The sequence below is a fragment of the Bactrocera dorsalis genome, chromosome 5, assembly GCF_023373825.1.
Source record: "Bactrocera dorsalis isolate Fly_Bdor chromosome 5, ASM2337382v1, whole genome shotgun sequence".
NCBI lineage: Eukaryota > Metazoa > Arthropoda > Insecta > Diptera > Tephritidae > Bactrocera > Bactrocera dorsalis.
In genome coordinates this window covers 1,512,825-1,525,820 of record NC_064307.1, presented here as the reverse complement: position 1 = coordinate 1,525,820, position 12,996 = coordinate 1,512,825, and the positions used below count along the sequence as shown (strand labels likewise).

Below are 12,996 nucleotides of genomic sequence, written 5' to 3'. Positions count from 1 at the left end.
TTTGATAAAAACATTAATAAATGTACCTGTTTATTAAACTTCAATCAATATATACCTCCAAAAGTGATAACCTAGTCCTAATCCGGAATGATTCAGATCAAGTTTTTGACGTTTCAGTTATGATATAGAACCGATCCCTATTTTTTTTTCTCACTTGAAAATATTGAACCAAAAATATAAAAGCAAGCGAGTTTGGATGACAAAATTAATTTTATACTTTTCACTCTCTTCCCTCTCTCGCCCTCTCTCACTCCAACATGACGAGAAAAGTTTGTGAATCACTGACCAACTTTATTGCCAACGATAATGAAACCAAGCGCCAATGAGCGAACACACGATAATTTCGTTGCTCACCGACGATCAGTTGGCTCGCGAGGGTTGATGTGCTGCAGTGGCGTTTTCGTCGGCGTTTAGTAACCAAATGTAGGTAAACGAAAGAGCACCTGTAGAAATTAGTGGAGGCTAATAAAATAATATAATTCGTCAATAAAACAACATAAAAGTAATTCTACTGAAATTTAAGAAACACAACAACAAAATTTAAAAATTAATAGTTTGCTGCAGTGACTAACAAACACAAATTGACGAAAGATGCTTCAAAGAGCACTAAAACTTTTTTAAATGAACAGGTGGGCGCCGAAGCAAAGCCAACAAGTACGTTATCAATGTGCGAGGCTGTGATAAGAGATAAGATAAAAGTAAACGGTAAAAAAAATTGTGGCAATAAAATAACACGGTCATAAAACGAAAAGTAAATGTAGAAAACAATAAAAGCAAAACCAAAAGTTAAGCATAAAGTAATTGGAGCCATTGAGCGGTGCTTATAAACATTTCAACACATATATGTATATACATATATCTGCATATATATATAATTACCTGTGTATATTTGTACAAACAAGACGAGATAACGGGCGCACAAATAACCCACTGCCGCTGGAAGTATTTAGTAGAGGAGAAAACCACCGAAAAACCTTAGGCTAGTGAGTATGCATACATACATACATACATAGGTGACTTAGCAGAAAACAGTTTTTAAGGTGAAATTCGAACTAGCGATATCTTAAAAGTAAAATTTTAGGAAAATTTTAATTTTTGTAATTTTTAAAAGAACAAAAAATAAGTTCATCAGAAAGTCAATGTTATAAATCTTATAAACAGCAAATTGGGTAAAACACCTATTTTTTTCTTTATAAATATCCCCCATAATTGTTGGATTACTAATAACATGTCAGCGTGCAACAAAGAAAATGAGCCAAGAACAAAGTAAACTTTGGCTTAGAAGCGCGTTTAAACGAAACAAAAAGCTACATTAAATAAAAAACTTTAGCAAAGCAATAAAACCCATTAAAACTGGATAAAAACAAAAGGCGAAAAACACGTTAAAGCGCAGAGAAAACTTCTGGAGCACACACACTCACTCACACACACACGTACATAAGTGAGTAGTTGACACCGTGGTGTTAAGCGCTGGGCTACTGTTAAGTTCAGCTAATGCAAATGTGAAAAAACAACAACAATAACAATGAAGAACGTGAGAAATTGCAAAAAATAAAGAAAAGCTGAAATAACATGTGCAACTAATTGCTACAAGCTACCAACAACAACACACTTGCATTAAGCTGCTGATATACATACATACACGCACCTACATATGTATACCTATAAGCGCTCGGATCACAAACTGATCTGTCCAATTGTTGTTGCACCAGCATTTCCATAGCGGATTTGACTGATAATGACCGCTGAGGCGGGGTTCCGAGTGGATAATCTAAAATATCATAGAAATTTGCACTTCAGCAGCTAAGCATTGGGGAGCGCGCCCATACGGCAATAACTAATTACGTTTACGCTTAGCTGATATACAAGCATTAGGGTGGTTAGAGTTTTTTTTTAATTTATTTTTTTTAACATATAATACTTACTTTATGGCGCAGCAATGCGAGCAACAAAAATTGTTATAAAAATTGTAAAGAAAATTTTTTTTAGTAAAATTCATAACTGTTTGTTTGGTGGAAATTAACTTTCATGTTAAAGAATTATTTGCATTAGCGTAAAAACTTAGGTTTGGATTTTCAATTATTCATATGTTAAGTTGGTAAATTTTATTCAACAAAAATTGTCCCACCCTAATGTGCATATGTAATTGCATGTGATCCCCATCGGCCTACACGTTGACTCAGAACAAACAACGCAGAGCGCTCAGTCGAAACAGATGCTTCAAAAAAGGCACACAATTACGGGAGAACTGTCATGTGCAGCGATACGTTTACCTCTATATATACTTATTTTTAGATTCACAAGTGTTATCATGTGCTAATGATAAGTAATAATTGCATATATGAAACTCCAGCGTTTGTTCAAGTGCATCTAATCGCCAGCGTTTTCGTGGAAGACTCAATTTACTTATACTCAATAAATCATCAAATATATATTTACCAAACTAAAAGATGGGTTGCCACATATATGAAAATATAAAAGAAAAAAAGTTAAGTAACGTCGGGAAGTCATCACAGCTTACCTCAGCGAGTTGTCCCTTCTCCTCTGTTAATGAGATGACATCGAAAAATTGTAAGAAACATTGCTTGGAATTCTCGTATTGGCATCAGAGAATCTCAACACTTTTTGGTTAATGTTTAGGGTATGAATAGAGTACAAGTAAATGCTAGACTCGTAAGAAAAGACCTTAATCTTAAAAAAAAAAAGACTTCGAGTAGAGATTGCAAAAGAGAAGCTTAACCTCATCTTACTTGGGAGCCCCACATTTTTAAAATGTATCATTACCGGTATCGGGACGTGAGTTTATGAATAAGCTAAGGCCTGCTTCTGTTGGCTCAAGAGATTAATAAATATTTATAACATTTTGTATTTGGCGGCGAACCGGGCCAAATTGGATTTTGGTATATATTTGTAATATTGTGGTTTCTATACTTAATTAAAATTTCTTTGAGCAACAAACCAAAGCCATCTTAACCACAAATATGTTTTGAAATAACTGTAATTAGTGAACTGACTTAATGGTAATTGGCAAAATGTCAAGAAAACATTACAACTTATGTGTTTTATTGCCAAAATGAAAGTAAGGTGAATTCCAAAGCAAGTTGAATGATTAGCTGATACCGTTGTTTAGTGACAGAAAAGCAAAGCTTGAAGTATATATAGTATATATTGTCATCAATAAATATACATATGTTAACCTACACATATTTTTGTTTTACACTTTTCGTTTAAAATGTCAAGACAATTTGTAGGCAAAATGTGGAAATCATAAAAAATTCAAGACACAAAATTCCGGAGACTTTTAGTAGATTCATATAAATTGATCCTAAATGTTTGAAAATCAATATATTTGCATTATTTTTTACATTTTCTATTTATTTTATTTTACTACTATGTTGTATGGTGCTACTAATCAGCACTTCAATAAAATTGATGCATGCACTGTACCCACCTTTTCGAAAGATTATAAATACTTTATGCACCAAAGTTGCAAATCATATTTACCACGCATACACACATATATTTATACATGCATATACCCACACACATACACTTAAGCTTTACTTATCAGCTGCTGCTGTTGCCAATTGGGCGTTTGCTTGGCGAAAAGTTACTTAATTTTACAATTGAACGACTTTAACAATTTTATTGCGTGTTTCATGCACAAACGCATGCCTGTTCAAACATATTGGTATCTGTGTACATATGTATACAGATGAATGTGATTGAATCGCAGAAATACAATTTAACTGGAGCAATGGCAAAAGTATGTACACCAATACTTCCTGGTTGTTGAACAAACTATTCATTCAAAATGCTTAATACTTGTGCAGATGTATGTATGTACATGTAGTGTATACTTATATACAAATTTACATAATTATGTGCACCAAGTGGATTTTGATTTTATTTTTTTTTTCAGTTTTTTCTTCGATTTAATTTGGTTTGTTTGAACTAGTGGCAACATTCATTGATTTACAACTAGTCCATTTCAAGCTAGTTATGAACTAATTCATCTTCAGCAATATACTTTTTAAAACTAAAATTTCACTAAAATAATAATTAAATTGTTAAACATTTGTTAACCGAAATTATCGTTTGTACTAAATTTAATTTTCTTTTTTTTAATTTAATACTTTTTTAATTTTGAATTAATTAAGTTTTTAAGTTTAAAATTAAATTTCTGTTTATGTATATACATATATTGTATATATTTCTTAAAGTTGAGGTGTATGGTCACACAATTGAAAACGGTTTTTTGGTGGGATTACCACAATTTTTTTAAGACCCTCAATTTTATTGAGATTTCGTTCTGAAAATTTTACACACGTTCTTTTCTCTCAAATAACTCCCTATCCTTCCACGAAATGTTGAAATATCGTTCTAAGGCTTTGTACCCGTTCCCACGTTTTCTCCACAAGAGGCTGTCTCTAGCCTTCGGCGTCTATACAAATCTAATTCTTCCAGAAACTTGAGACCAAATAGTGAAAAGTTTTCGTATTTGGCATTCTTACATTTTGTAGATTTCTTTCAGGCCCGTGATTTAACAAATGCTCGTATTTAATTGTAACCCTGTGTAGAAGACCATATAGAAGAAAGCTTCCTAGCTAATTCAAAAGCCCTCGTTTATTAGTCACATTTCCGTCATTCTCTCAATCTCTTCCTAGAGAGCAATATCGATTTTTTTTTTAATTAAATTTTTATTAACTCTGAAATTTAATTCGGTGTTAAATTAGTTTTGAAGAATGATTTTATACTCAGTATTTTCTGCAAATATTTTTTTAGAATAAATTATAAATATTATGTGTTATGTGACACATTAATACGTTACAGCTAATTTTAGTCATAATTCGAAAATTACCGGAAAATCAACTTTACAATTAACGAAAAAAAACTCAAAAAGTTTATTAAAGGCACGTAACCACAAACCTTTTATAAGTCATACCTCTTACCCATAGTCAAGTAAAGAAAAACTGTGAGTAATCTCTCCACCGACTATATTTATTCTAGATTTTGTTAATTTACAACGAGTCTGCTTTGAAATGATGAAAAAAAATATTTTTCACTGGAAATACCACAAGAAATAAAAATATGTATTACAGCGCCAAATGTTATCAGTTTCAACTAATAATCACTAAGAATCTCTGAGAACCAAAAATTTCCTAAAAAACTTCATTACTAAACGAATTTTACTAAATTTACTAATTTCTTTAGACAGAGTCACCAACTTGAAATTTATATAAAAAGCACTAACAATTATTTTGAGATTTTGTTATAGAAGCCTTAAGCTGTCATTTAATTTTAAAATAAGTTTATAATAATTTTGTATTTGTTTTACCAATGCAATTTTAATTAATTTAGATTAATTTCGAACTGCCATAAAATAAATAAATCCGAAAATGCACGAACAATTCTCATCGGGTTCATAAAGTGCTAATGACGTCAGATTATGTGACCGCTTTTTATACTTTTGTGCTCCATTTAGGTGTTAGCGTGTTTTACGTGCTGTTCCACCGTTTTATTGCCGGCTCCCAGTGGTCATTAACATCGGTGACTCAAGTCAAGCTCATCAAATGCTTGTAACTTGGAACTGTTATACAGACAGACACATAGTGTGACAGTACATACATGTATATACTATATTTGACATTGTTTTTGTACTTGAAATATATAGTTTGTTATTTTAGTTGTATTTCCATTGTTTTGCAAGTAACATGCTGGCACATACCAACATTCATATTTACATATAAATGAATGCCAGCCGCTTCACGCATATTTTAACTGCTTATCTGCCACATTCATACACTTCGCATGATCGCTGATGCCACTGTACAAAACAACAACAACAGCAACAACACAATACAATGTTTTATTAGTTATTTTATGGTTGGTGCCGCCACAGTTGCTTATTTCCGATGTGTCGCTGTTCCGAGTGCAAGCAAAAATGCGCGTAAGCAGCGCTGTCGGCAGCAGCGCCGGCAGAAAACAGTGACCGCAGCAAAGCGATCGCCACCAAAGCAACAAGTATGCCACTAACAGTACTTGTAGTAAATATTTATATTTTTAACTCTCAAATAACGAAGTCAGCCATGGGAAATATGCGCAGTCAGCGTCGCTGCCGACGAAACGAAGAGTGCGCGGCGCTCGCGGCAGTCGCTGATCGTTTGCCGCATGTGCTTTTGCTCACCTGGGCGATCGGCCGTAGGCGCCGGCAGTTGGCTACAGCGCTTCGCTGTGACCTGACCGAGCGTGCCCACAGCCGAGTATTAGCCAAAAAGCAATGAAAAAGTCGGAAGCAAAGACGGAACACCAATTCAAACGGGCGTGTTGTACGCTGCGGTTGTTAAGCCGTGTCTCTGTCTCGTCTGTGTTTATTTCAATGCTCAATGGGACTATGCATTTCTCAGGCAATTGAAGATCGTAAATTAAAAAAACCAAAACTATGGAAACAATAGAATTGTTGTTTAAAAATAGATGAAATAAATACTTGCTGATACAATTGTGTGAAATAAATTTTTGTTAAAAATAATAAAACAATTGTGAGTACTATGGACTAATCAGTCGGTGATCTGACTGCCGTGTGCGTGACGATCTCAAAGTTCATTTTTGGTAAAAAATATAATTTTTAAAATAAGTGGTAGTAAATGGTAACAATTAATGACTTTTAAAGCTTAATTTAAGGTAAACATATTTTAAATAAGTTCATATTTAAATGTGAGTGATATAAAGATAAATTGAAGGCAAAGAATGTGTTCAAATATAAGTAAAACGCATTACAAGATATATCAACCAGATATTAAGATGACAAGCTTCGAACTCAAAATGGATTTTTCTAAAACTTTGATAGCAATAGACAGCTTTCGCTATCTAGATGGTTTTCTAACTTCAGCGCATGTATTTCAAAATTTGTATGTCAGCTCTTACATATTTACACACATACCATTTGTGCATATCAAAGTAGGCGCGTATGTATATATTTACTTAAGTGTTCAGTTTTCAAAACAAGTGGGTAACATTCATTACAGTTACTCATTGCCCAAATAAACGTTATTCCTAAATTCAACCACGTTTTTGATAAGGTGTAAGAACTTGTATTAGGGTGGTACATTATTACCTAAACACGCATACGCGACTCGGAAAAACTGTCAAGTAATTAAAAAATAACCGTTATGTTTATTTTGAGTACAGCTAAATTGATTCAGCTCATCATGCTGATCACTCATACATACTCGTTCGTATGTACATTAGAGCGAATCGATGTTTTTCTATAAAATCGCTTCAGCGGTAAATGTTCTATGGATTATGCTGAACAACTTGGTTTTTTGAACTATGGGTCTAAAACGGGTTTCGAGTTGGCGATTTTAAGGTGATTTAAAAATCTGAATAATAGGTTTTATGGGAGATATGTGATACAGTTGTCCGATCTGTCTGATTCCGATATGATAATGAGAATTTCAAAATTCAAGACCTACATTTTATTAAGATATCTCAAAAAAACGATGACAAAAAATCTATAAGATGAATTGAGTACTTGATTTTCATTATAACTTTCGTTTACAAATATTCGCGAAATATATATTCATAAACATATTTTTAACCTCATACAACCTATTTTTTTTCAAATTTACAAAATCCTTATATACCAAAAAAACCATCAACTTGTAAAATGTTATAAAAAATATATCTACCGTTTTAAAATTAATTTTTAAATAGTTTTTTTTTTAAACAACATTATATTTGAATGTTACAACTTTTGTCATAATTATATATTTCACAACATCTAGATAGTAGTTATATTCCAGGTTCCATAAATAACTCCTTTCACTTAGTAAATGTGTCCACCCTAATGTCAGTTGTGCAAAATATAAGCAAATTTTTAAAGGTGACATTTTAAAATACATTCATTTCACAGATAGCATTTTGGTTTGTTTAACAGTTTTTTTATCTTATGCTTTATTTTAGCTTAATTTTTGGGGATATTAAGGAAGACGGTTATAAAAACTTCCCATACCTTAAATAATAATCATTGTTATTTCCATTCTGCTCAGAAGTTCTTTGTACATATATGTATAACAACAACTTTTACTACATGTACCGTAATGCTAAAGCTATTTTTGAATAATTTTATCTGTTAATAAGATAAGAATTAATGGTCATTAATTTTGTTAACTTCATCTTCATGCCTCGTTGCGGTAGAAAACTGAGAAGCGTAGATAAATAGATATCTATGTATAGTACATTCACAATTTTTATATTTTGAAATTTGTCTAGACTTTAGACAGATACTAAAATAATGTTTTTTTATTGTATTATAAAAACATGTATAAGTATATTTTCACCATTTAGTGATAGTTAATAATATTAAACAAATATATTATACTTAATTTTAAAACTCTTTTGTGTTTATGTTTAATTATTCCATTAAAATTATTAAATTTATTTTATTTTGGTTTGCAGTTTGAACCTTGGCATAACACATCAATTTGCAAGTACAAAAGCAAACACAATTCTTAATTAAATTATTTGATTTTTGTTCTTGTACTAAAAAACAAAACAAACCCATCATGACATCTGCACCCGCAACCGATTTGGAGGCCCAAGTCAACGTGGAAGATCTGCCATTAACATTTAAGGTAATACATATTAATTAAAAAACAAAAATGTATATTTACCTATATATACTATATATGTACGTACTTCGCATTGAGTAACTAAGGAGAAACCTAATTATATGGAATATTCCCATCAAATCATTTTGATCTTGATCAAAAACTATTCCCCAGCTTTTGAATTTGATGACCGAAAATAGAATTTTTCCAGAAGTGTTGAGACCTCGTAGGATAATGATATTCCAAACAGTTGCTAACATATTAAATTCTTATGTTATTATAGCTGCTCAGTTGGATAAGCTTCTGAACATATTTCTGAGAAAGCTAGGCACATCTTATCGACGTAATACAGAACGTGTTCTTTTGTTACAAAAGTCGATTCCAATCATTTTTTGTGTCCATAAATACTGCATAACAAAGCTGATATTAAAAACTTTTTTAAAACAGTAACTGTGTTTCAAGTCGATTTCTATAAAATATACTCTTCTAGGGCATCGACCCCTTCTCAGGTTGTTTTCAAGGATTTATTTTGTGCCCATTACATGGAGCTTTCAATAATTACTATTTTCGTTACCGGAACGATTTCATACTCAAATTGTAAACTAAAGTTTCATATATATTATTTATATATTAATATACGATCATAACTCACAAAATAGTACAAAGTAATCATCTTAATTAACTGAATTGCCAAAGCGTGTAGATAAATCGAGCTAAAAAATCAGACCGGAAGTACGCTGATGGCCACTAATTTATTTATATTTTTTTAATGCACTTGGAATTCTAAATATCAGCAAATAATTATAAATAAAAGTTGACCATTCTAGCTCATCTGATAAAAGTTTGTCATATTCCATATTTACAGTATTAAATCCAATTTTTTACTCACTCGAATATACCATGTACAATATATAATATAAACGAAAAGCTTGTGAAATTATAAACTTTACGTTGAGTGTAAATTCATTTAAATTTGTAAATATACATACATATATTTACTAAGTACAAATGTAAATAACCATGCGACGAATCACTCAATGACTCGTCTTGCACACTTTTTACCCATCAAGCAAGCGAGCCCAGCGCCACACATCGCTGCACATTGAAATTTCGTCGATAGCGATTGCCCGTGTACTCGCTATCCAAAACCTTGTGCATACAATTGATTACAAATTATTACACTTTATTATTTACACAAGTTTGTAATACTATTCTAGACTGTTGTGGGCTTCTGAAATTCGAAAGGCCCGTATATAAAGCTTACTTTACATATGTACCCATATACTACCTTTTCACACTCCGTCCGTGGTATTTTATTATTTTAGTTCTTTTTTCGAAAAATAATGAAAAAATAAATATTCGTGTTAGTCTGGCAGTCATTCGTGGAAGTGCGCTCCGTTACATCCGGTAGCTGCGCATGCGCAATGTTCTGACCAGTTACGGTCTGTATGCAAATATATGAACACTTATACAGTGCTGTAAACATAAACAAATACGGGTTCGTAAATATTTACAGTTCCTGAACTTTCGAATGTAATTAGAGACCATTTGGTAAATCCCGAAATTTCAGGATTTCAAAATAGTAGCAATAGTAGTCAATTAAAGCAACAATTTTCGAATTTAATTTTAATTGCATGGGACATAGTTTTGAACCCTCATTTCCGAAGCCCTCTTAGTCCAACAGAAAATCAAAAACACAAAATAATCTGTTTCATCTTTTGATTCATCGAAGATATAACAATTTTCGTCCATTTTCGTCGCATCAGTTTTAACCATCACTCTTACAGTTCTCCCATAATAGTATTCCTCTCACATCCTTTTTTATTTTTCAGGTCAAATACATTGGGTCCGAGGTAGCACGTGGGTTATGGGGTATTAAATTCACTCGCCGACCGGTCGATATCCTGGTGGGTGTAGCCAAGAATGTATCCGCTAAGAAAGTTCTGCCACAATGTGATCTCACAGTATCAACCGATGGTGTTAGCATCGAAATCATAACACCAAAAGCGAGTGTGAATAATTGGAATTATCCGATAGATACGATTTCGTATGGTGTGCAAGATTTGGTCTACACTCGAGTATTCGCCATGATTGTGGTGAAAGACGAACAACATCCGAATCCGTTTGAGGTACATGCATTCGTGTGTGATAGTCGTGCTATGGCTCGCAAACTGACATATGCTCTAGCGGCTGCATTCCAAGAGTACTCACGACGCGTTAAGGAATCGGGTGAACAATCGCCTACTGATAATATTACGCCACACCGACAGAAGTTCGCCATCGATCTGCGTACACCCGAAGAGCTGCAGGAGGGTGCCAATGAGGAGACGGAGGCTTAGATGGTTCGTTTTGTTGGTAATGTGGTTTGTAGATGTGAAGATATGTATGTATATATATGCTGAAGTAATGTTATTAAACTTTCTCTCTTACAGTTATGGAAGGATTACCCACGCGCCCATAAAGTGATTTATTTGCGAAAAATATGCATCACACGATTAATTATATGTTAAGGTTTTACTATGGACTTACTTATTTGTACTACTAGTAATCGTTATATAATAATTTTTAAGCCAAAATCATTGTATTTAAATTACAGTTACTCTTCCACACGCTCTGTGGCAGTCGACTTGCAAAAAACTAAATTTAATATTATATTTATTTATACTTCAAAGTCTGTGCGATAATTTGTGAAGTGAATCCATTCAAAAATTAAACCCCTTCTCCAAACGATAACTTCAATGAACATTTCTATCCATTAATATTTTTCGAAGACTTTCAAGATATTCCAGGCGGAAAGAACTTCTTATAAACTAAGATGAACTCCTCTAACATGGTCGCCGACTATTATGATCTTCAGCATTAAGCAATCAGAGTATCAATTGATAACTTCATTGTGAAGCATTACTCTAGTTGAGGAACCCAGAAGCTGTTTTAGGCTTTAAAAAATATGTGTATACCATATACATGTCAATAAAATGGGATTTGCGAAAATTGAACTCCTAATATATGAAACAGTTCACACAAATTAAGGATCTTAATTGATATTTCTAAAAACTGGAAAAACTTTCGGCGATCCCAGGTATAGATTAATAATATAGACGCTGCTTTATAAAGACCAAAGTATTTTTAATGTGATTTTAAGGTTTTTTAAATTGTTAGATTTATGTTGTAAAGGCAGAACCTTAGAACTTTACAAACGGGCAGATTAAATAGTTTCTTAAAAAAAATTTAATTTAAATAAAAAATATTAGATTTATATTAAATAAATAGCTTTATATTTAAATTATTTTAAAAATTTTAATTTTTTTACAAAGAAACTATATTTGTACATAACTACATTTGAACAGATTTTACTTGTATTTTCCCCTGATACAGCTAATTACCCAAAGTATAAGACAATTTAGTGTATGTAAAAATGTAATCATAATTATAAAAATTAAATTAATTTTTAACGAAAACTAAAATTAAAAAAAAAATAGGAGTTAAATTATTAATTAGACGAAATATTGTGAAATGAGCATCTATTCATTTTGATTCACCAAATTTTCTGGTGAAAAAAGCAAATTGTAACAATAAATTTTCATAGTTACTACAACAAAATTATTACAACAAAACCTTAAAAACAAGTTGCAACTTTAAATAAAACCAGCAGTAATTTCTTTTTGTATTTTAAATATCGTTATTAAAAACCTGAAAGTCATATTTTCGGCTAACATTTTTTTGAATGTTATTACAAAAGTTCGTACTTCATTATATTAGCGAATGGTTTTTGAAATATAGTTTGATAATTTAGTGCTAACTCCTAAAACGACTATAAAAATGTAAATTAAATGTACTTAATTTCGTGTATGTATGTATAAATGCACTGTATCTTTGTATGTAATAAATATTTAGATTTTACAAATATACACGCGGAAGTCAACATTGTTCAATGGCCGTTTTTTGATAAACCACTCCGCAAAGCAATTATCAGTTAGAACAGCGGTTAATTAACCAACAGTGGTGCCAGTGTTTTCTGTTAAAGCTTCTTTGGATATTTTAAGGCCTAATTGACAATTATAACCGAAACTTCTGTGTACGTGCGATTGTTCATTTCTTTCTTACGCAAAGAGTTTATAAGTTATAGGGTATGTTTGCCTTAGCTTCTACGCTAATATTTGAATATATTTATTGAAACTTCGGTAGCCGTGACTTGCTGGGCTGTTGAAAATTTCGAATATATTTCTTTTATAATATTTTTTAAACGTTTGCTTTTTCAAACAAGCACCTCTTTCCAATGTGATTCAGGATACTCCATAACTTTCAAGTCCAAAAAGTACTTGTTTTGATTTGAAATTGGAAATGCAATTGGTTTTCTCGATTGTCCAAAAAAATGTTGCGATTAACA

General features: G+C 31.9%; 1 protein-coding gene across 9 annotated transcripts; it reads left to right on the top strand.

The window, feature by feature from the left end:
- The first annotated feature begins 310 nt into the window (after nucleotides 1-310).
- LOC105232712 (uncharacterized) lies at nucleotides 311-12,541 on the top strand. 9 transcript variants are annotated; one of them, XM_011214495.4, is made up of 4 exons: nucleotides 311-983; nucleotides 8,458-8,633; nucleotides 10,442-10,964; nucleotides 11,042-12,541. In XM_011214495.4, exons 2-3 carry the CDS (start codon nucleotides 8,565-8,567, stop codon nucleotides 10,946-10,948), a joined length of 576 nt encoding a protein of 191 aa, XP_011212797.2. In that variant the 5' UTR covers nucleotides 311-983; nucleotides 8,458-8,564; the 3' UTR covers nucleotides 10,949-10,964; nucleotides 11,042-12,541. The 9 variants fall into 9 exon arrangements, with proteins under 9 accessions (XP_011212797.2, XP_011212802.2, XP_029408832.2 ...); XM_011214500.4 differs by having other exon boundaries at nucleotides 328-423; XM_029552972.2 differs by having other exon boundaries at nucleotides 369-983; nucleotides 8,534-8,633; nucleotides 10,442-10,951.
- Nucleotides 12,542-12,996: the final 455 nt, after the last annotated feature.